Below are 23971 nucleotides of genomic sequence, written 5' to 3' on the forward strand. Positions count from 1 at the left end.
GGAGAGCTGGGCTTCAAACAGCATAGCAGAACTGCTCAGCCCACAGGTAGCGACAAACTGCGCTGGGCTGACTCACAGAAAGGCTGAGTAGATGGGAATTCTTTTATGTTGCTTCAAAACTGAAGCAATTGCTGTTAAAAGCCTGACTGGGAGAGGCACGAGTCCCTGCCACGCGTCAGTGCCTGCCCAGCTGATCCTGCCACGCAAATGCAAACAGAAGGTCTTTAGGGACCTCGCGCTGCTCCCTGCGCACACCCCGTTACCCCTCAGCACCTCACTGTCCTGAAACCTACCCCGAAATCTCCGTGCCGGGTCCGAGCACGAGAGCTGCCCCGGGTGCTCTGCAAGTACTGAGCCGGTGCTGTGGGTCCATCTGGTGGCCGCCGCCTCTCCCAGCAGCACAGAAATCAGCGATACCAGCGGCTCCTGCACGCAGTGCCTGCGCTCCTGGCTTCCCCTATGGGGTGCTGCTCAGGGTGACTGCAGGAACAGCTTGATAACAGGATAAGAGGATAACAGCTGCGTGTTAGAAAATCAGGAGGTGAGGGTTAGACAACTGAGGATGGGGTGGTGTCGAGAAGTTGCAAAAAATGCTGTTACCTGGCTAATTGACTCACCGTTTTTAATTAATTAGCTGAGTCAGGGCATAAGGAAGCATCAAGAAGGGCACTGGGGGACAAAGGAAGCAGGACTCTGCTTGGAGCACGAAAACTGGCACTCCATCAGGACACAAAGCGTATGCAGAGCTGCCTGTCCATCACTTTCCCCATACTGATGGGCCGTAGGGCAGCAGCCTGGGGCTGGGCACTGTTTTCTGCAGCATCCCCCAGTCTGGTGCAGCACAGTGGGCCCAACAGCCAACCCCGTCCACCTCCGTGCAGGAAGCAGACCCCGCAGCTGCCCTGCCACCCCTCTACGTTCAGCAAGCAGGACCGGTTTGACTGAATAATTTAATTCCCCATCGAAAAAAGGGACTGAGAAAAATAAAGCTCTTCTTAGAGCAAAATCCAACCACAGTGGTGACCCATCACAGCCCTGGTCAGGTGCCTGCAGTCCAAATACCAATGCTCTGGATGATGAGCCACTCACTCTGGCTCTGGGTCACCCGGATCCTCACGCACTCCACAGGGTTGGGCATTCCCTTCTCCAGCCCCCGCCACTCTAAGTTCCCTTTCTCAAAGGTGCCCACAGTGGTGTACACAGAGCAGTCTCGGCCATCAGCCCGCCGCCCCCGGCCCAGCTCCAGAACCCCTGCATGCAGGAAGTCCCCAGGGCGCTCACTGGATCCCGTCTGCACCCGGACACGGGTGACACGGGCTGGTTGGTGGAAGACAATGGAGAAAATGCTGCCAACTGCTGGGTTTTTCCCCCAGAAATACCCCCTTGCTGTGCTGTAAGCCTTGGAGGGCTCATAGTTCTCAAAGACAACCATGTTGGTGAACAGGGCTGCTGGCGGGTTGTCTGGAAGGTCCATGGCATCAGCCTGAAACTCGTCATCCTCCAGTCGGTTGACGGTACCTTGGAAGGAGGAGTAGAGGCCCATGTGCTGGAAGAGGGAGGGCTTGAAGCGGATCACATCCTTCTGGGTGAGCAGGAGGCGGAAGTGGGTCAGCAGCCAGTCACAGGGCATCTCCTGGTAGAAGAGGAGGAGGAAGCGAGCCAAGCGAGGAAGGTCACTGGAGCGGTAGAGCTTACCGATGTAGCCCAGCTTGGAGAACTCAAGGGTGGCCCAGTTGGAGCCTTCCTGGGAGGCCACAGCTTTGCGGATGGCAGTAAAGAAGGACTTGGCAGACCACACGTCATCCTCAATCATCAAGTAGTAGGAGGAAAGGTTGGCAGCAAAGGTGAAGAGGAAGGCGTAATCCACGTTCTGCTTGGACCTGAACTTCACCCGCTCCTCTGGGTCGTTGTAGTTTCTCTTGAGGCCTTCCAGGGTTGGGTAAAACTCATGGGGAGCATGGATAAGCACGAGCCGGCCCAGGAGGATGTGGTGAGCGAACCTATGGCTGATGTCGGCGGCCACCTGGGCATTCCAGATGGGGTCTGCATCTGCCAGGTGCACCACCACCACCATCTCCTGCAGCTCCTCCTCTGATGACTGCTTGAAGAGGGACTGCAGCGTGTCTGGGAGGTAATATCCACGTGGTCGTCGCACTGATGACAGCCCCACCGCCAAGAACTCTGCAAGGCAAAGGAAAGGCATTTGCAGGCTGAGTACTGATGCAGCACAGTGACACTCTCCCATGAGGAAGGGGTCTCCAAAAAGCTGTCCCCGTGGCCAACCCACACAATTAATTCTCTTTATGGCCCCACATCCAAAGTCAGGAGATCCAGCTCCCCACTGGGTAAGCAGGAAAACCACCCCCAGGCAGATGGATCTTGGCCAGGGAAATCCAAAATGGCTGTGGTCACCCCAGACCCCAGTTGGACAGAGAAGAGAAGGCTGTTTAGCACCCAACAGTGACAGTGATGGGGAGGTTCACAACGGGTGAGAGGTGCAGCTCCCAGAGCCCAGCCCAAAACAGGGCCCCAGAGGCACTTACTTTTGTGGGGTAAGGGGGAACCAGCGAGGAGATGGTAGGAGATGTTGTGGAGTGCACAGAGGTTGTCCGTGTCCTGGAGGATGTGCAGGGATCCTTGCTTCAGTATCTTCAGGACCGCATCTGAAGGTAGATCCCTAAACTGCACCTGGATGGCAGCCACAGGTGGACTGGTCAGAACCCGGGGTCTTGGACACATGTAAGCCAAGGGGGGGCATTTGCCTCTCCAGCTCCTGAACTGGAGGAGTCCAAAAGGAAGGGAGAAGGCAGAGCTGGAGTTTGGGGATGATATGGGGCAAGGGAGGCAGCAGAACCAGAGGTTGGGGTCCCACTGGGGCAGGAAGGGAGCAGATCTGGGGTGTGGGGCCCACATGGGGCGGGGGGGTGGGGGTTCCACCGGCACAGGACTCACCTCCTGGGGGTCCTGCCAGCTGCCCCTGTGCAGAAGGAGGAGAAGGAGGAGGAGGAGGAAGGAGGCTGCAATCACAGCCGTGAGGGAGCGTTTCGGGGAGCACCGCATAGCACCAGGCCGGCCTGCTGAGAGCCCTGCAGGAGGGAGACACGGCCCAGGATAAAGCTCCTTCCCTACGCTGGGACAGCAGGAGGACAGCAAGATGGCATTGGGACGCACACAGGAGTGCTCAACCAGGGGCACCACGCAGCCCAGCTGGGAGAAACCCACCAGGCACCCACCTTGCACACCAAGCCACAAGAGCCCACGCTGCTCCACCAACACTGCAGCTCCCTGTCGCCTGCTGCACACCCCCTCCTGCCCACACCCCGCAGGCAGCACCTGTGGCACCGCTGACCCGGGCAGCTGCCAACAGCCTGGCACAGCCACGTCCCTCACTTGGGAGGACAAGAAAGCCGTGAAGTCACCTTCATGGAGACATTAGTGCCCTTGAGACGTTTCTCCTCGCAGCAGAGGCATGGCATGAGGCTCAAAGGCTCCTGAGTTTACCTGGGACTTTTCCATTATTAATGCAACTGGGTCTGCCCTAGAAGAGGGAAAGCAGAGTGTGGGTGAGCACCCAGCCCTGCAGGGCAGCTGCAGCACATGCATCCCAACTCACAGCACCTGCATTCAGCTGAAAGCATCTGTGAGCAACACGTGGAGACACAGCACAGCGAGAACTGAGAGCTGCCCAGGACTCCTAAATACATCAACTGCTGGGGAAAGCTAAGCCTCGTTCAGCACTGATGGGGAAATACAAGCAGAAAACAGACTGTTTTAAGGAGAAAATCCATTTTCTGGTCCAGAAATCCTTTGCTAGGAGGCGTTAACACCCGAATGGGGTGACACACAGCACTTCCCCTCGATGCAGCAGCTGTTGCTATCCTGGCTGAGCTGACCTCACGTTCATCGCTCAGATAAGCAATTAAATCAGGTGGAGCTGCTCTGAGCTCGCCCTTTGGCCTGGGTGTGATGGATCACATCTGCTCCAGCCGGGCTGGGGGAGCTCTGTAGAGTGGTCTCTGATGTCCATGAAGGGTTGTTCTTATGCCCCATTCTCCTGAGCTGGGTCCTTGGGAGCTTGGATATCTCAGCTGATCTCAGCTGCATCACATTATTGGGGAGGACTTCATTTTCTCCCCACATGGGAGAATTAATGAAACTCATCCTGGACAGGGAGAGCAGAGCTTCTCTTCCCTCCAGCTTGGGCCAAGTGGGTGCCGGGAAAGGGGCAGGAAATGCTGCAGTGGCTGAACTCCAGTTGTCACCATTTCTTCAAAGCAATTGGCTCTGAAAGCCACTTGAAATCTCCTCCCAGGCCCAGGTCAGTGCTCAGCACCCTGCAGTCGGCTCTTCCCACATTCCCAGCCTCACCTTCCCCCATGGCACGGGGAAGCTCAGCCTCAGGGTAAGCTGGCAGCGCTGGCACTCAGCCCCCAGCTCTGCACTGGGCAGCTCGTGGTAGTAACGTGGGGGGGCAAAGGGATCCCCGGCTGCCCAGAGGACACAGTGCTGCCGAGCTCCTCCTGAGCACGGGGTTGTGTTGGGGAGAGCACCCTGCCAGGGGTGTCCCCAGGAACCGCCCCTGGGGACAGCCAGCTGCCGGGAGCCCAACACGCTGCTCCCTCCTGTTTGGAGCCTCCTGGCCGAGTGGGCTCTGTCCCACTGCAAACGTGAAGGAGAATGAGGAAATGCCACAGCCTTGTTGCTGCAGGGGCTCAGCCTGCAGAGCAGATTCAGACATGGTTTCAGGCAGCTGGAGCAGAGGAAATGAGAAATCAGGGCAGCACTGTGCCCTGGGGTGAGCAATCCACGCCGCTCAGGGCTGCCTGGCAGACAGCCCTGCCCCGCACGCCATGCACGTCCTGGCTCAAAGCTCATCCCATAAAGCGGAAGGAGAGGAAAAACCACATTTCTCCACCCAGAGCCTAAAAACCAAAGCTTTAGGTCAATGCAGCGCAGAGGGCTCCCCATCGGTGGCAGGGACGTGACTCTGATCCAAGCCCTACAGCTGACAGCAGCCCTAGCCCCCTGCTCTCACCCCCACGCTCCCCACACATCCTTCCCTGCGCAGCCCAGGGGCGGAGGCTCACACACAGTGCCCGATCCCACCCAGGCAGCACAGACTTACGGGTGCGTGGGCAGCTGTGGGCTCGTGGGGCGTTGGGCCCTGGCAGCGTCCCTGCTGGGCTCTGATACCTGGCTCTCAAAGCCCCACCCCGGCCTCACCTGCCTCCTGCAGAGGAGGAGCGTCTGCTGGCCAGGGAAGCCAGCAGCTGGGAATGGGCCCCTCTGGCCTTCCCCGGGATGGGGATTCCCATTGGAGGACCCCCAGGGCTCCCACACCCCAAACTGCTGCTCACGGGTGGCACCAATGGGGGATCCCACTGAGCGCAGGGTCAGGAGTGCGGGACACAGAGCTGCGCTGCTTTCCTGCTCCCATTCGTGGCCGGGAGCCACACGGCTGCTGAGCTGCCGCTGCACCTTGGCCTGGCAGAGCTGGAGGCACCGGGACCCCCCATTCCCCCCCCTGTTTTTCTGCATGCCCAAAGCGTGGGGCAGCGCAGGGCTCAGCCCTGGCAGATGTGCCCCATTCCTGGGCTTTGCCCTCCCCACCTGCTCCATTCAGCCAAAGCACGTTCCCATTCCCCGTATGCCGCCGCGGTGCTCCCTACCTTCAGCCGGGCCCTGCTTCTCATCTCAGGGATGCTCCCAGCCGAGGAGGGCCCAGGGCCGCTCAGCCACGAGCTGCAGGACGCGGCTCAGCCCTTCTCTCTGCAGCCCCGTCCTCGCACAGGAAGGAACCGGGGCTCAGTGCTTCCTGCCTGGGTGGGAGGAAGTGGGAAACGGGGCCCGGGCCTGCCCTGGGGAGTGCCGTAGGGCAGCGCAAAGGGGCAGCTGTCTGACAACCCTTCCCAGTCCGAGCCCATCCCCGTGCTTGATGCTATTAGATCCTAAGAACAATTGCTTCTAAGAGCAGTGATGTGTTGGCACAGCTGCTCAGGGAGCCCATCCCTGTGCTTGTTGATACTAGATCCTAGGAACAATTGCTTCTAAGAGGGGTGATGTGTTGGCACAGCTGCTCAGGGAGGTGGGATCACCGCCCCTGGAGGTGTTCAGAGCTGCTGAGATGCGGCACTGAGGGCTGTGGTCAGTGGGCACAGCGGGGTTGGACTTGGGGTTCTCAGAGGTCTTTTTCCAACCAGAAAACCCCGAAGGCTGCTTGGGCTCAACGTGCAACATCCAACCACCCCAAAAGCCTGCAGCCCGGCCTTATCCTCGCTGCATTTTGGGCTGTGGGACAGCCAGGCTGCCTGCGGTGCAGAGGAGCCAGGCCAGGCCTGAGGGGACCCAGCGGGGGCAGAAGCCCCACGGTGGATCCCAGCACACAGCGCAGCGATGCAGCTGCAGGCTCAGCCTCTCTGAGCTCTGTGGGGAAACCCGAGAGGTGTACGGGATCAGCTTACAGCTCTGCATTATTCAGGTCCTGAGTGGAACAAAGCGGAGGTGAAAGAGGGCCCTGCACACCGGGCTACGGATGTGGTGTTACCCACCTGACCGTGGGAGCGCTTACAGCCATGCCTGCAGGATGGGGTGTCATCCCCGCGCTGTGTGGGGATGCTTGCAAACAAAAGAATTATAATTAAAATCAAAGCTGTTTCTTATCTGTTTCTATATTGAAAAATACTGGAGTGGAAGAGGCAGCTCTCTGGGTTAGGGATCTGTAAGTATTCCAATCTCCAACCCTCACAACACAATTGCAGGAAGCTCTCGCCCACACTATTTCCCCAGCCTGCCTCCTGCACTGCCCTGCAGAGCCACACACAGAGCCATGTGCTGCTGGAAGCTTCTGCTGGACAAAGTCCACCCCCAGGGCCTGTCACCAAGGCCACCATGAGGTCTGATACCCACACACTGCCCTGACACTGCTCCTACACGTGCTGCACAAAGATTAGATGTTCCCCCTCCCCCAGCAGCCCTTACAGAGCCCAACACCCCGACCTGAAGTCAGACAGCAATCTCACACACTGCAGGCAGCCCTATCAGTGCATGCAGTACTGCAGGGCCCAGCTCTGCTATCAGTTATAGCACTTCTCTGCACTCTCTCTGCTCTCATTTCACAACTTACTGTCAGTTTCAGTGTACCTGTTCAGCAGCACTAAGATCAGGAACTGAGGCCGGAGTTTTCCCAAACATGTTTGAAGTTGAACACCGCTAACACAGGTTTGGGTTTAGATGCCCTTGGTGGTGATTCACATGGCAGTGGAGATGCATACAAGAAACGTGGGGTATTTGCTTATTAACTTGAACTCTCCCTCCTCCCAGACACTGTTTTCCAAAAGCTTTGCCCAACAGGACAGCTGGCCAGCAGGAAGGAAGTGCTTAGTTACTCCTGCTTGAAACAAGACCTGATGTTAAAACTCAGAACAGGGTTATTTACCACCTCCGGTCGCTCACCTGCACTGCAGCACGTCCTCTGCCTGCTCCATCTGCCAGCAGGGTGGTGAAACCTGCCGGATTTCCTGCTCAGTTCACTCTGGACACGGCAGACCGCGCTGCCAGCAGACCCCCACTCAGCACCACTCCTTTCTCACACATCTTTTCTCTCTGGGGACGGCAGAGCTGTACCAGGGGACGGTCAGGTGGGGGTTAAGGAAAGGTTCCCCACCAGAGGGCGGTGGGCATGGAACAGACTGCCCAGGGCAGTGAGCACAGCCCTGAGCTGCTGCAGTTGAAAGAGTTTGGGACATTCCATTGAATGTCTGAACAGTTTGGATTCTGACTGGTCCTGGTGAAGCCTGGAGTTGGACTGGATGAGGTTTGTGGGTCCCTTCCAACTCGGGGTGCTCTGTGACTCTGACAAATAATCCAGAGCCGCTGCAGCTGCAGAGTTCTGGGGCTGCTTCTTCCTCATAACAATTATTTTGTTTGTTGAGAGGTACATCAGTGTCTGCTCCAGGGCTTTCCAATGCCCACAGGCCAATGCTGCTCCACGACCTTAACAAAAAGCCCAAACCTGAGTCCTTCAGAACTGCTCAAGCAGCTTTAGTTTACAACCTGCATGACCTCTCCCTCTTTGTCTCCTCTGAAAAACCTTCTGCTTTTAGAAGTCTAGATCTTCCTTTCAAAGGAGAACATCACTGTGAGAACTTGGAATGCCTTTACATTCAGGAAGAACCTCTGCCTTACAAATCCTCTTTGATATAACTCCTTTGATTATTTATGCCTTAAAAAAGCCAACATCTGTTGGACTGTGAATCAGCATTACTGTAACACTGCTGCTTTGCTTACTGCTCCTCAGACACTGAAATATCACACTGCATTTGAGTGCAATTGTGTGCCAATAAAAAAAAAAAAACCCAAAGAAAGCAGGGATTTCATTTGTGAATTGTTTCTGGTCACATCCACGCTGGAAAGCAAAACTTCCCACTTCTTCCTGAAGAACAGAAAACATGACCACTTCCATTAGCACCAAAAGGATTTTAAATGAACAGTTCCAGGGAGCTCCTTTCAAATCATAAAACGTGAATTTTACATAAAAGTGTTTACAAATAGTTTCTGCTTTACACTCAGCTCTGCTCAACACTGACCAGAAGTTATATACATACACACTAGCTCAGTAGCTTCAACCACTCTCTCAAGGAGGCTGCAGAATTTATTTAAGAAAAAAATAGGATTTCCTGGTTCCTGGGAATTTCCTTCAGCCTGCCAGACGGGTCACTGCTGCGGGCGCAGGGAGCACTAAGCTTTGGGGGAGAAGGGGTACTGAGGGTGCCACCAATCCAGCAGCCGGACGCTATGCACGGGGTCCAGCACCACCTGCACTCCTTGGTCAAGGCGTGGCTTCTTGCCATTGTGAACAGGGGCGTCCTGGAAGACCAGACGCACGCGATGATGCCTCATATCTGTGCTCACATTGATGGTGAACTGCAAAAGAGAGACACGGAGGTGCTGGAGGAGGCAGACACGCAGAAACATGCATTTGTTTGCAGGTAAGTGCAATTGCAGACTGATCACTGACACTGGGTATCAGAATTAATTCTTTGTGTTACATTGGGTGATGCAATAGTTACACTCCAAACCAGTTCCCTGTGGCTGGAAACCCCAAATAAGAGAACTGGTCACACTTGAAAGAACCTCTCAGACTTACAAGAACAGACACATGTGCTGTCCCGTGCATTAGCACACCTGCTCTGCTGCTTTCTCACACAACACTTCTGTCTGGAGCTGAGTTTGTGCTGTTTTTCCCAACAGTCAGGGACTGAAGGCACACTGCAGAACTTTGGTCATACACGTTTTGTTCTCAGAATTTGCTGCCTTCAGGCAAGAACAGATTCCATTTTCCTGCATCCCACCTCCTGTTCCCTGCTGGGGTATTGACTATTCTGCTCCCAGCTGCTGCACACACACAGGCTCAGCTTCTTAAAGAAGCTCTACACAAACCACACCTCCTGCATCGAATACAGAGGAGCCGAGAGACCTGCAGAAGCTTAGCTGAGGAGATTGTTAGCAATTCCCGTGATAATTAGCACTCAGATTTCCACAAGTGGTTGACTGATGGAGCAGTATGATTCACACAGCACAGAAGAGCTCTCCCTCCCCTTTCAGAAATTGCATGTGCAAAGATCATGTGGTAGATATCTCAAACACTTACCAAGGTAAACGTCATACCCATGACTATTGGCACGAATATGAAGTTAAAGGTGGTGATCTGCAGCAGACAGCAATCCTGGTCGGGGTTTGTATGGACTTCTTCATACTGAATAGGTGGCTGAAGACCTTTGGAACATTTGCTCTTAAATCTGGGAGACTTGAAAGAAAGAGAGACAGTTAGCCAAGCAGGAATCTATTATGAGTTTGGTTTCTTCAGACCAGTGCTGCCCAGCAGGTTCACAGAGCATAACCACAGACCTGGGCAGTGCTACATGAATGACAGAAAGCCAGCACTCAGGACAAAGAATTTGAAGGACTACTTCTTTAGATAGGAACGCTGCAGAATTCCCAAGGGTGCCTGAAGCAGCCTGAGAACCACTCATGGAGGCTTTCCATTAGCAAACATTCCTTCACTTCTTGTGGAAATCTTTCCAATGTAAAGCAAGCAGTTTCAGATGTGGATTTACCTTTTGACTATTCAGTCTGTTTTCTGGTGATAGTCAGAAGCCATGACCCAAAGATTACATTATTTAAGGTGAAAAACAATCCACATCTTACAGTGGAGCAATGAGGGAAAGAAATGCCAAAAATAAAAACCACAAGATTCTAAACTTGGTAACACAGACTGAAAACTGAGAGCAGTTTTACCAAAGGATTCAGAGTTTCCATTTAATGTCTGAACCCATAGAACTGTTTCCACATTCCTTTCCACCTCACAGAAAAATCATTACTTCTCCAAAAAAGTCACAGCCATTCTGGTTCTTCTTCCATGACTGCTGAGCTTCCATACCTGCTTTTTGAACTTGAAGTTGAATTCCCACATTGCTTCTTGTCTGTTCCCTTCAATCTTTTTGCACCAGAAAAGCAGACACTGAGGTGGAAAAAAAGAAACACAACTATGAAACCTGCAGAGGAATCACTTCAAGTAAGTTACAGCAAAGCACTGAGACTTCCCATTACAAACACAACTGCAGAGCAGTTAGGAGCCATTTATTCAAATTAATTATTACCAAAGAACACACTCAGCAGCTCAGTCTCCAGTCTCAAGCTGACCAACTGATCATGCAAAAGGATGATGCAACTTGCAGCCACTGATGTACAAAACAGAAATCTCTCTGAACAATCCATCCTTTCCATAAGGCAGAGGTGAGTGGTACAGATTTGCCTGTTTCCCTCACCCACCAAGAACTCCCAATAAATCAGACTCCACACAAGACTAAGCAAAGGAACAACTTTGAGTAAGGATCAAGAAGGAGAGAATCCAAAGGGAAATGCCAAGAATGATGTATGACCTTTGAGGTGACAGATGAGAAAGGTCCGAAGCTGTTTTAGAGTCAAAAGAAGGTGCTGACATCACCAGGCACTGACTGTCGTACTGCAGAGGATAAGAACACTGCTAAGTTAGCGCACAGTTTAACCAACCTACTGCTCATACTTTAGAAGGAAATGAGAAAAGGGCCTCCCACAGCAGAGGTAAGCAGCACCATGCTCCAATTTAATCCAGTTATCATGGTACGGTCACAGGATCTATCCCAGCACACAGCACCAGTTCTAGCAGGAGTCTCAGCAGAACTCCTGAACTAAAATGAGAAGGGGGAATTTTGCTGCCTACCAATGGGCAGAAGCAACTATCCTTCAACAGCCACAAAGAGAACCTGGCAAGTCAACCCTCACACCACGGTTTCCGCAGCACAGATGCCAGCCCACCACTGCTGGTCTTATCTGGTCCTTCTAATAGTGTCAGCATATAAAGAAAGACTAACATTGGTAAAGACAACTCCTCATGATCCATACACCATTTCTCACATACCAAGAAGGCCTGACTGGGTCGCACTGGGAAGTTCACACCTAATTTAATCCAGTATAGTGGAACCCTGAATGAATCAAAGCCAGAGATGTCATCCACCACAGGACCTCTGTAATTAGAGACTAGAGGTGATGCAGGACCCTACCTCAACTCTGAGTCACATCCATAAGCAAGAGTCATTAATGATCCTTACCTCCACAGTCTTCACGAGGTGACCAACGCAGCTACGAGCACTCAATTTCAGAAACACACATCAAGTAACCTCCACGTGGGAGGAGAGGAGGTAGCCCTCACATTTTGCCAACAGAAACATTCTCCAGATCTTTCCAATCTCGGAGTTTAACTCCACCATTAGTGCTATTTGTAGTTCACCTGCACAGACAGCCTGGTCTAGCAACTTGTTTGGTCACGGCAAGTAGTGAAGCACAAAATGGTCAGTACCTCCTAAGGGGCAGAGGATGTTGTCCACGGGTCAGCCGTCCTGCCCTTCAGACGCGCCGTACGGCCTGCTGCTCCACCAAAAATAATGGGGGATGTCTTTAAAGGGCAAACACTTCTGCTGACACCATAACAGCTCCAGTGTCCCACACAAGCTAGGCTAGGGAAAGAAAAAAGGAAATTAAAGAGGAAAAGCTAGATTTGATAACATGGAGGACTGGGGTCTCCTCTTGCCACATGCAGCTTATGTTAAGAATCTGCCATTATTTTCAATGACCCATAAAGGTATAACCAAAGCCCATGAAAGCAAGAACATGGGGAGGAAATGTCAGACCCTCCTCCATACCCACTGTGCTTTGGCATTTCAGTGCACAGTAACACACACATGGAGCTCACCGTCTTGCAGTGCAGTAGTACAGCAAGACCAGGCTTGTAACAGCTCTAGGGGTTTAGGTCAGATCTCTGCTGTTCTAAGCAAAGCCTTGTCACCATTTAATTTCCTTTTTTAAGACCTGAACAATAAAAGAATGCACTTCAAGAACCATCTTCAAACCATAGTGCAGTAGAAGCACTAGCAGTGGGCACCAAAGCCGTTATGATGTCAACATGAATACTCCCAAAATCCTGCCAGAGTCATCTCATCTCATACAGCCACAGCACATATCCGAGCAGCAGGCATGCCTGTTAAGAAGGGAAACTGAAGGGCCATGACTAAGTGGGCATTTCCTAGAACTGTTCTGCTGTTTAGTTTAAGAAAGACGACACCCAAACTGGGAAATTAAGAAGTGAATAAACAGCTCTGGATGCAGACTTCTGACACAGAATTAAGTGCTTTTCTCCTGCTCTGCAGCACCACCTGCTTGTGTTACTGCACGATGCTCCCTAAGCAGTACAGCGTTTCTGTCCAGTGAGAGGAAGGAAGAAGGAAGCAATGCTGCACAGATAGACGGGCAGCTCTATTTTGCATGGAAAATGAAGTAAAACCGTTGAAACAAAGCCACTGCAAAAAGCTTCTTCAAAAAGCTCACTGAGTTTTTTTGATGGAGAATTCACATTGCTGCTAAAGCTGTTCACAAAGTGCCAGCCAGTCGTGAGGTAAAACCAAACAAGAAACACAGGCATTTCCAAATTAACGATCAATGGTGATTAAAGAGGAATGGATACACCCAAGCTATGGATAGCCCAAGCTGCAAGATGAAGGGAAGCTGCCTGCCCACGCCAGTGATGACCCTTTCACAGCCCAACACAACTGCAGTCGTTCACTCTGCACATTTGCCATGCCCACAACATCACTACCTTCCCCTGCTCAGAAACCAAAGACAAAGTATGAACTACAGGAATGGAGTATAAAATGAATCCCTTTCAGTGGCTGTCAGTGTTGCTTCTGATCTCTTCAAATGCCTATTATGGAGAAAAGATGTATTCTGGCAGGCAGCATCCGAATAAAGCAGAGAATACAAAAACTGTCCCTACTGCAACCTCCTTTCAGCAACACATTTGCAACAGAGGAGGGAAGAGCTTCAAATATCCCTAACAGTTCTCATATTCAATGAAGCAAGTGCCTTTCTGCTGATTATAAAGCTGTTGAAGTAGGACTGAAGCAACCCAGAAGAGCAACTAAAATCCTCTGCAGGAGCAACTACACAGAGACGGATAACCACCACACTATTAAAAGCTACCTGTCCAAGCTAATTCTCACCCCAACCTTCACACAGAAGCTTGGACTCAGCTGTCTTTCAAGGTTCCTTCCAACTTCAGCTCTTCTATGATTCTAAACACCAGCTATTTTTCTTCCAGAAAGAGAAAACAGCAAAGGAGCACCTCAGACATCCCACCTCCACCGTGATCCCACTTACTCTGGAATTTTTTAAAGTGCTGGGAGTACTGTCTGGAATAGCTGGGTTCCTGGAGACTCGAGATGCGAAAGGCTCATACATGTGGTACAGCGACCGGATGACGCACGCACGGAGACAGTGCAGCTTCTCCATGGACTCGGGCCGCAAGCGGAGGGGCAGGTATGCATCCAGACTGTAGTGCCTGAAAAGCCAATGACAAACCCAACTCAAACTAAAGAGTCAGAATGGCAGAGACATGCAGGAGAGAGAGAGAGGTGATCAGCACTGAGAGAAAAGCAAACAACTGATTGATTCTGTTGTCAACCCTGAGTCTGTGAGGGTTTCTGTACTGCCTCCAACACACGTGGGCACACGATGCTACAGCTCTCCAGTATTCCCTTGCAGACAGTTGGATATGTAAAGACCTACAGGTGCATTCAAGTTCCCCAGGACCCACTTTAGCTGAGCTTGACTGCATGCTTACAAATGCCTGAGCAGTCTGGATGTCTGGGCTCGAGAGCTACTCTGATCATAGAAAACATGCCAAGGAAGCACTTGCTAGGGAACTTCACACTAAAAAAAACCCAGACAAGAATGTCCATAGCTATGGTTTGCTCCATATTTACACTTGTATACACCTCATCATTTATAAGGATCATCTATTTCCAACTCCCTTGCTGTGGGCAGGATTGCCAGCCACTAGATCAGACTGCCCAGCAACCCATCAAGCCCGGCCTCCAGAGATGGGACATCCACAGCTTCTCTGGGCAGCCCACTCCAGCATCTCACCACCCTACAAGTGAAGAATTTCTTCCTAACATCCAACTTAAACCTCCCCTCTTTTAGTTTCAATCATTCCCCCTTGTCCTATCATTATCTGAGTAATAAATTGGATTTCCCTCCTGCTTGTAAGCTCCTTATAAGTACTGGAAGATCACAATGAGATCTCCCCAGAGCCTTCTCTTCTCCAAGAGAGAAAACATTCTGTCCTGAAGGAAAGTTCAAGTGAGATTTGCAAGGACAGAAGGATTTGTTTTGGATGTTGATACTCTTTGCTCTTCTTCTACTTCATTTAAAACTTACTTCTGCCACTGAGACAGTTCCTAAATGCATTAGTGTCTTTCAAGCCATCCTAAGTACAGGAAGGTGACTACGATGAAAGCTTGAGGCAGGGCCAGGTTTCTGTCAGGGGTGATTGCCTGTCCTTAAGGTGAAGTACTGACTTCACTGTAAGGGCTTTCTGAGCACCTTACAGCTGTGAACAGGAACCTATAGGCTGCAGCAAGCAGAAAAGTGCACAAGGCTTTGAGATCTTATAGAAAGCATATGGGAACATGCCACAGACAGATCGTTTTCCACAGTCAAAGAAGGTGCAATATACCACAACTCCTCCCCAAATGAGGCCTATGCCATCATTTCAACATCTAAATATTAAGCTCCCAAGATCGTAGGGAAATGTTCTCTTTGTACAGCTCTACAGAAATCCCAGTCATTGCTGAAGCCTCTTAGAATAGTTAAGACATTCTCTAGAGTCTCACCTTCTGTAGAGTCTGGTCCAAAAGGCAGCAGTGCAAGTAACAGTCCAGGCTTTCTTGCAAATCAGAGAGAACCGGACAATGTCTTCAGGGCGAATGTAGGAAGCCAACAGCAGCCAGATATCAATGGGGTATTCTTCTCCACCATCACCATCAGGATTTTCTAAATTCAACCAAGATACATTAGCATAATAAATAACTTCTTCACCAAATGACAGCTAGAGGCATTATGTTTTAATGCTGTTAGTATGGGGTGAGTAACTGTAACATGAATGTAAATGCAGTCAGGTAAACAAGTCTGAGACAATTTCACTGCAACCACTACACATTGCCTTTGCTAGACACATGCCATCATTGCTGCACAGGTTGCACAAATGTGCAAAGTGGCAGATATAAAGAATAAATGCGGCTGAAAGGGGCTTCAAGGAAGCTCACTACTGCCAAGGGAAGTTCTGGATGTGATTACTTACCTACAGATTTACATGCCCACAACAGACTGTGACCCCAGAGCAGTGCTGTGCATACACAGCCTTGGATATCAGTACATTATACAAACTGCTATCAGTATTAACAACGTTAAACTTTTCTTAAGCACAAGGAACCAACTTAAAATTCATTCTTAAGCAGAAGGCAATTGGTTATTAGAAACTCCTGCAGGATTCCACAGTGCAGCAGTTCAGTTTGCTGATGAGACTGTGCTGTACACAGCGTTGCATACTGCTGCACAAAGTACAACTGCTGAAGGATACAGCAATGGAATTAATTCACTGTGATGGCAGTAGGGCCAAATCCACTCAGCTGCTCGAAAAACGAAGCAAACAAAAAAAGCACCACCTAAATCCATCTGTAAAAAGCCACAGCCTTGGAACCATCTTGAAGATGGAGCCTAGATTCTGGCAACAAACACATCATGGGTATCAATGTCTGTTTGTTTTTGTTGGTTTGTTTTTTTCCTAAAGCAAACCCTGCTTTCACCTACATGCTTTCAAGGAAGAACTGTAAAACGCATCCCATGGCAAAGTTTCACAACTCTTCTCAAAAGCAGCACTAATTTTCCAAGGCTGAGAGAAGACTGCTGAAAGCAGCAAGCTCTTTTGGCATTGATTTCATACCCAAAGCTCTGCCTTAGTGAAAAGACAACACCTCTGACTGAGTCACAGTTCCTTGGAGAAATGGGGCAAAGTGATTTAACCCTTTGCATTATTATGATTTATATTTTTAAATACAAATTACAGGATGCCCTGAAGAGCTGCAGGTTTAGCCTGCAAAGAGCAGCCATTAACTGAAGAAACCCACACACAGCACCCAGGAGAACCTGGTGAACATACCTTTGTGTCTTTTGCTCTTCTTTTTTCTAGATGCAGTTCGCCCACTGATACTTTCCTTTGTATCCATTTCATCGCTGCTGTCACAAGATTCTCCTGACACAGAGAGAACTTCCTCAGAAGGAACACAAGAAGCTTCCAAACCACAGAGGGATTTTACTAGAACAACAAGCAATGACACGATAAGTATGTCAGCAGATAGACAGAAAAAGATGATTCAAGCTCAGGAGATACTTCAGGGGAACCAGAGCCACTGCTAAGAAGCAATATAACTGCATTAAAGTCTCCTAGTGACGCATGTAAATCCTAGGCCCTGGGATTACCTTGTCAGAGCAAGATTAGCACAGGTGAGTGAATTAGAAACAATTATTCAGCCTACTGTTTTAAGGAAGGAACAATGAGGATGATCCCACTGGTTTCCCTGAAGCTGTTTATAACTTTGAATAAAACAACACGCTTCTTGTGCAGCACCAACTGGTTGCCCTGCATACCACAGCATCCCTGTATGATCACTATTCAGTCTGCATAAAGCCAGCACCCATGCTCTAATTTTCCTCAGAACACAGTGAAGTATACTTCCTTCTCAGCAGGACAAAGAGGTCCTGTGGCTGAAGACAAGCAATCCATCAGCAGTATAACTCAGAGCCAAGTACACAAGCTCCACTTACCCTAGAATTTAGTGAAGGGCCTAATGAGCAACAGTAAGTGAAGACAGTATTTCTTTTGCTACCTCTGGGGAGATGTTTAAACACATCACTGTTAGGAAATATTTTACTGTAAACTGAGGACTCACTAGGGCAAAAAAAGCCACGTGTGAGGCAGTAACATGAGTCTTAAAAAAGAAAGGTGCAGTCCTGTGTTACAGCCGAGCAAGGCACAGGCACAGAGGAACCAGCATGACAACAGCATTATAAACACTTTGCAAATAGTCTAAAATTTGGGGCCACATACATTCAAGAAAGTTGAATTTCCACTTCATTTGCTTGGATGAAGAAAAGCACCTCTATCAGGAGGCACCTGGCTACCTCAAAGGAGGTCTGTGCTGCTCACACTTGTCTAGCCTAGCAAAGAAAAACCCCTGGAAGGTTCTACATATTGCAGATGCAGTCAGTAGATCCAGAGAGCAAGGGGCAGAAAAAAATAATAATCATTAAGTACTGATTATAAACAAACCTAGCCTAGAGATTTTCCTCATTTCTTAACCACAAAGCAAGGTTGTGAAGTGACAACATAGCAGATGGAAAGGAAGTCTTACAACAGAGCTTGAACAGTTTAGGAAGAGGGACCGCATCACTTGGTTTCTGGCCACATCAGAGAACTGCAGTGCTTTGCCAAATGAGCGCTACCATATTTTGCACAATTTACTTTGTAAACTGTATGCATTTGTGGCAGTGATATCCCTCACTCTGTAACAGCACTGACCTCTCTACATACAACCTTATGTAGGCAAAACATGACAGTTACGACATCAAATACAGCCAAACAAGAGATGACAACTGATCAAGACTCAGGGAGGGGTTGAGAAAAAGGCAGTCACACTCTAGGAAGGAAAGCTCAACAAAACGTTTCAGCTGACAACACAAGGCTGTTCACACTGAGTTACACTGCATGGTAATCTTGCCAGAGAGATTCCATCCCATTCATCTCACAGCAGTCATCCCCACCTTGTTCCTAGGGGTTAGGAAGGGACAGATAAAAGCTCAGGAAAATTCCACCTGGCCTTTGATCCCCTCCCCGCCTCCTGGCAGCCACAGGCAGGGCAATGTTTGAAGAACCAGCAAGACAGGAGGTGAGTGAGGCCAAAGTTCTTCAGGCAGAGGCTATCTCCTTCCTGCTGCTTGTTGTCAGGGTGCACTGTGGTCATGACCATGACAGATAAGGCTGTAGGGCAGCCTGGGGCTGATAAGGATAGAACTTGAGGATCAGTTCATCAGGAGGGTGAAATCCCAATGATTCTGCAGGGAATCGCTGTGATCTGCAGTCATCTGGGCAGTGAGAAGGTGAACCAGCAACAGGATGTCGCGTTTTAGGAGGGGTTAAACTGCACAGGGCAGGTGATACAAGGACTTAGAGTGGGGGTAAGAAGGGAAAGATGATACAGTTTGCTATGAAGCTGAAGTGCAGTAGTGGGAGGTACTGCCTCAAATGGAGAGTCTGTATAAGACTGAACAGGAAACAAAACAGGGAGAGGAAAGCCTCCAGCCTTCTAGAAAGAGTGGAAGGTGCCCTAATCTGAAAAGCTCGAGTAGCGACTGGAAAGGAAAATTTAGTGGCATCACCATCCCATACAATGTCACAGTGTAAAGAGCACCTTCTCTTTACAGCTTACAACAAAACAACAGCAATACTCTCAAAAGACCTCACTGCAGCCTGCAGCACAATTTACCAGAGTTAACATTATTCCATTATTCTCAATTCAAATAATTTTATCTGGTAGTAAAGTTATCTACAGTTTTGTATGAGGTAATACAGTAATAAAGACTCTCGTTCTTTGGGTTGTTGTTGGTTTTTTTTGTTTGTTTGTTTCAAGGAGATAACACTCAATATTAAAAAAGGAAAAAACTCATCTATTTAAGGCAACCGGAAAGACTCAGCAATTCTTGCTGGACTCACAGCTGGTATTCTGCAAAAATCCCGTCTAAGATCTGAATAATCCCACAAAGAAATGCAGACTTATTTTCAGGCATCAAACCAAACAGTTTTCTCAGGCCATGGGGATGGAGAGGCATCCCACGGCACAAAGGCTGGCAGGATGGGGGGCAGCCTTCCCACACGCCAGCTGGCAGGGCAGGCTCCCTGTGTGCTGTGCTCACCTTCCTGCTGCACTGCGTTGGCCACAGCTTTCTTCACCCGTCCAGATTTCACGACAGCTGGGTCTGAGTTAGCATAATCTGCCACAGTCACTGCAGGAGAGGCAGGAGACAGGGCGTCAGGGGATTATGGATTACAAGGAGGGAAGAGAGAAGGTCTAACAGGTATGATCCCTTCTCAAGGGGGACACTGCAGGGGGTCAGAGCCGAGGAGAAAGCACACAGCAAAAGCAGTCCCAGCAGCAGGCCTGCAGCCCCACAGGCTTCCACCACAGGCACGGACACCCATCGCCTTCCAGCACAGAACAGCTCTTCCTATGTCCAACCCACACCAAGTCCCTCACTGCTCCTCACAGCAGCCCAACCCACCCAAACGGAAGCTCCCTGCCCACAGGCCGGGCTGGCGCCCTGCCGCACACCCCCAGCTGAAGAGGCCTCACTTCCCCTCACCCAGAGCCCGGACCCCTCCCACCTCCGAACCCCCTCCGCTCCCGGGCCAGGCCGCAGGGCCCGCTAGGCCCGTCCCCTCGCAGAGCCTCGCTCCCCTCCGTCCCCGCCCCTCTCAGGGCCGTCCCTCACCGCGCTCGGAGCAGACATCGTCGGCACGGAACTTGAGGCGCTTGCGGGCGCCCCGCTTGGGCATGGCGGCGGCTTCGGGGCGGCCGCGCGGGGCCATGTCCGGCCCGTCCCGCCCGGGGCCGCCGCGGCGCCGCGGGGACAGCGCCACCTCTTGCAGCGCCTCGCGAGAGCGTGACGTCATCTTCCTGCGCCGCGCCCTTGCGTCATGGTGCCAGTAATAACGATATCGGGAGCAGCCGGTGCTCCCGGTAACGCGGGCCTCTGGAATTGCTGCCCCTCGTTAACCAGTCCCTTCTGCCCACAGCCCCCCGCCCCGCCACCCCTAGCTCTGCTGTGCCCCCACCACTGGGGTCCCCCACCACTCAGAGGGCTGCAGCTGAGCCACCCCGTGTCCGTCCGCGGCCCCCGCGCAGTGCCCGGGAGCTCAGCCCATAGCTGGCCCCATCCGGCTCCTCCAGGTCTGCTAATGGGTACCAGCTGGCACTAGGCTGCTTTTCCTATTTCTTTCAGCGCCGTGCTGAGTTGTCAGTGCTTGCTGATACCACCCGGTTACGGAATCATAAAGGTGCTGTGAAGAGTTGAGATTCCTGTTGGACATCATTGGCTGTCCACTACTTGGACATTCAGGCAGTGAGTCTGGGGGTCCGCACACTCTCCCCTCCCTGCATGTACATGGCTGTCCTGCAGCGTGGGCTTGGAGGAAAGGCACAAACTCAGTCCCAGCCTCAGCACCGTTCCAGCAGATGCTGCACAGCCCCCAGTGCGTTTCAATGAGGGTATTTTATCAGCAAAGAACATGGCAATAGAAAAGCTTTGGCTACTCTGGACAAGAAAGGTCAATCCTTGACAAAAACGCTATTTCTAATTGTATTCATCTAGGTTTGGAACAACTGATATGAATTAAAGCAATTAATGCAGCCAGATCCAGCAGGTTGATAACATCGGTGGCGTTTATCTTCTGAGACCTCCCAAAGTCCTCCAGCAAAAATATCACAGAATGAGCTCCGTGTCCCTCCACAGACCCAGTGAGACCCAGGAGGTGGTGCTTCACTGCAGTGCTGCCAGTGATACCATCGTGCTGCATTGCTGAGGGCTCTGTGATGGTCCAGGCGAGGGCTGTCCCAGAGGATGCTGAAGGCCGTGCAAGGGTTGAAGCAGCAATGTGTGGTTTAAGAAGCCCCAGATTAATTGCTTGTCTTCTAATGAAGCCTACATGTGCTGGGCTTGTTGGGCACAGTGCTGGGGTGTGTTACCCTTTCCTCGCTCCTGGTATGGCGGGGTAAGGGTGGGGAAAGGGGCACCCAGGGCTTGGCTGCCCTTCACGGGGTGGCACCCCACAGCCTGAGACTGCTCCTGCCTCGCTCCCCATGGGGATGGATGAGGCCTCTGGGCAGGTCCTTCCTGCTATACCAAGGAAGTTCTTGCTCCCCGAGGAGGTTTGCTGCCCCACAGGGGTCTCCTGCCCCCAGCAAGCTTCCTGCCCCTTCAAGAAGATTCTTGCCCGTGGGAGTTCCTGCCCCACAGGTGCGCTTTTTGCCCCCTCAGGGGTAATCCTGACCCCCAGCATCCTGCCTCGACCCCCATCACACGAGGGAGGGGCGTGGCCAGGGCAGGGCGTGGCGGGGGGGGGGCGTGGCCAGGCGGGGACGGCGACGCAGGGGCGGGGCGGGCGGCGGGAGGCAGCGGCGGCGGCGGCGGCTTCCAGCGACTTCGGCGCTCGGTGAGTGCGGGCGGGGCCGGGCCCACGCCGCGCCGGGGGATGCTCAGCTATCCGCGGGGCCGGGCAGGGGATGCTCAGCCTCCGTTCTGCATCCTCCACCCGGTGGGGCTGCCCGGGGGAGCTCTCCTCGTTTTGCCGCCCCGAGGGATGCTCTGCATCCTCCCTGGGGATGGGCCGGCCGGGCTTCGCTCCCCGTTGTTACCCCCGGTGGGGTTGGACTGGGGATGCTCTGCCCCGCCGTGACAGGTGGGGATGCGCTGCCCCCAAGGGCCGTGCGGGAGACGGTGCTGCGGCTGGGGGAGCTTTGTCCCACCCCAATGCCGCTTGGAGGGGGTCTGTGAGTCAGGGATGTGCTGAGCATCCTTGCTTCCATTGGACAGAGGCTGAGTGTGGGGTTGTCATCCTCACCCTCGGGATTTTCTGTCCATAGGCATCACCCATAGGCCAGGAATCTGAGCCCAGGCATTGCTGTGCCCCCCGTAGCTGGGAGCTGCCTGATCCCCACTGGATGTGTGGGCAGGAGGGGTGAAGAGGTGGCCAGACCTCCTCCAAGCTGCAGGCTTTCGGTGGGGCAGTGATTCCTGGAAGCCTGGAGTGGAGAGGGGGGGTTCTCTGCTTTTCCAGCTGCCTTCTGCCCCAAGCAGCCCCCCACTGTGGTCCCAAGCTATTCCTTTGCACCCCTGGCTCCCATTTTCTGTTATGGGTGGACGTTCTGATGAGACCGGTCCTTACCTGTGGCCTTCTGCTCCAATTTCCATGTGCCATGTCCTCCTGCCTCCCTGTGTTGTCTCCAGCCAGCAAACATCCACTTAGGTCTGAATCAGCCCTTGAGCATCCACCCAGCACTGAGCTTGGGGCTGGACCAGCTCACGGGGAAGCTCGCAGGGATGGTCCTGAGCTCAGCACCGGGTGGGTGTTCAGTGAGCCTGGCGTTGGATCAGCCCAGTGAGCATCCAGCCAGCCTGGCTGCCTCCAGCTGTGCTCACACTGGTTCCTATTCTCCTGTCAGCCGATGCCGTCTCAATACAGCCATGGCAAGCTGCCTCCAGACACTGTGATTTCCTCCTGAATAACACCAGCCCTTCAGGGCCTCATTTATCCCCCAAATTGCATCATTATAACCACAATTGGCTTAGGAAGATAGGTTTTGTTAAAGCTGTACAAAACCTTCTGGGGATGCCCCAGTTTTGGCCAAGTAGGTGCTGGCAAAATATTTGCTTAAGCTCATTTTCCACCATCTGCTTATATGCTAGAATGAGGTTCTCCTGGTGGGTTTGACACCATGGCACTGCATTGCAAGCTGCTACAGAGACAAGGTGTCAGCTGGAGTTTGGTACCTGGATGGTTGTGCCTGCGTTGTCCAGGAGCTTCTTGCTTGTGGTGCTGCCTGTAGAGATGGAAAGCTGGTGTCTTTGTGGCTCCAGTGCTCTGGGAGTCATGGGTATCTCTGCTCCTGATGATGCTCCAACACGTGCATCCCTGTGGGCATCTCAGGAGGGTGATGGCTGGGAGGTGGGACTGATGTCCAGGGTCTTCCTGGAGGTTTGTCAGGGATCTGCAAGAGCAGCTGGCTGGTGCTGGTGCCCGGTGATGCTCAGGTGCAAGGATGACTTTCCAGCATCAGTTCAGGCTGTGAAGTAGTGAAATGATTCAGAGCCCTTTGCTATTAGAAGAGTTGTGCTGATATAATTGGATTATAATGTGGTTTGTGCTGTGGTCAAGCAGGTTGAGATGCTTGTGGGGACACTGTGAAGCCATCAGTTTAGGTTGCATGGTGAGGACACCCAAAGGAATGAAGAGGGTTTTCATCTCTCAGTCATTTTTATGCAGAGCTGTGCTGGAAACAGCCCTTCCTGCCCCTGTGCTGCACCACAGTGCAGTGGTTCCCATCCCACACGTGGAGGCATCATGCAACTGGGTGGCAAAACTTCTCCAAAGGCACGAAGGGACTGACTGTACCTCTTCAAAGTTGCCTTTCCTTTCCTGTATCTCCATCTCCCGGTGTTGTAAATCAGCTCACAGGTCGCTGTCCCCAGCGCAGTAATCCTACAGGACTGACAAGGCTGGAATTTGTCTGAAATGCAGATTTTTTTTTTCCCAGCTCCCATTTTTCAATTTCTTCCACGCTTCTCTTAGCAGGCGTAAGGATGCACCGCCTGGGTGGCTGCCTTTAATTGTATTAAAAAAGAAGAAGGAGAAAATAAGCAACAAATGAGAGCTCTTTTTCCCCATCCTGCCCATTGCAAATCATTTCCAGGAGAGGGCAGTTCTGTG

At 51.7% G+C, this 23971-nt stretch overlaps 3 protein-coding genes across 18 annotated transcripts in view; 1 reads left to right on the top strand and 2 right to left on the bottom strand.

Moving 5' to 3' along the window:
- Nucleotides 1–596: 596 nt before the first annotated feature.
- On the bottom strand, nucleotides 597–5789 carry MGAT4C (MGAT4 family member C). Of its 11 annotated transcripts, none has more exons than XM_046904090.1 (6): nucleotides 5670–5789; nucleotides 3502–3538; nucleotides 3234–3389; nucleotides 2953–3086; nucleotides 2544–2688; nucleotides 606–2181 (listed from the first exon to the last, which is right to left on the bottom strand). In XM_046904090.1, the coding sequence occupies exons 1-6, from the start codon at nucleotides 5691–5693 to the stop codon at nucleotides 1040–1042; spliced, it is 1638 nt and encodes a 545-aa protein (XP_046760046.1). In that variant the 5' UTR covers nucleotides 5694–5789; the 3' UTR covers nucleotides 606–1039. The 11 variants fall into 11 exon arrangements, with proteins under 11 accessions (NP_001383187.1, NP_001383189.1, NP_990012.2 ...); XM_046904091.1 differs by having other exon boundaries at nucleotides 3234–3419; nucleotides 5126–5789; XM_046904093.1 differs by adding an exon at nucleotides 3619–3737 and having other exon boundaries at nucleotides 3234–3538; nucleotides 5126–5789.
- Nucleotides 5790–8463: 2674 nt separating this feature from the next.
- TMEM183A (transmembrane protein 183A) lies at nucleotides 8464–20117 on the bottom strand. 2 transcript variants are annotated; one of them, NM_001278156.2, is made up of 8 exons: nucleotides 19978–20117; nucleotides 19402–19491; nucleotides 16592–16747; nucleotides 15267–15426; nucleotides 13750–13930; nucleotides 10439–10519; nucleotides 9650–9805; nucleotides 8464–8922 (listed from the first exon to the last, which is right to left on the bottom strand). In NM_001278156.2, the coding sequence occupies exons 1-8, from the start codon at nucleotides 20072–20074 to the stop codon at nucleotides 8737–8739; spliced, it is 1107 nt and encodes a 368-aa protein (NP_001265085.1). In that variant the 5' UTR covers nucleotides 20075–20117; the 3' UTR covers nucleotides 8464–8736. The 2 variants fall into 2 exon arrangements, with proteins under 2 accessions (NP_001265085.1, XP_040508676.1); XM_040652742.2 differs by having other exon boundaries at nucleotides 8633–8922; nucleotides 19871–20101.
- Nucleotides 20118–21639: 1522 nt separating this feature from the next.
- The window catches only part of PPFIA4 (PTPRF interacting protein alpha 4), a 41722-nt gene continuing 39390 nt past the window's right edge, over nucleotides 21640–23971 (top strand). For all 5 annotated transcript variants that reach the window (XM_015298800.3, XM_015298801.3, XM_015298802.3 and 2 more), the window contains exon 1: nucleotides 21640–21697. The gene's annotated coding sequence lies outside the window, so the exon portion shown is untranslated. The remainder of the gene's footprint in view (nucleotides 21698–23971) is intronic.

Source organism: Gallus gallus, chromosome 26 (assembly GCF_016699485.2).
Source record: "Gallus gallus isolate bGalGal1 chromosome 26, bGalGal1.mat.broiler.GRCg7b, whole genome shotgun sequence".
NCBI classification, from domain to species: Eukaryota; Metazoa; Chordata; class Aves; order Galliformes; family Phasianidae; genus Gallus; species Gallus gallus.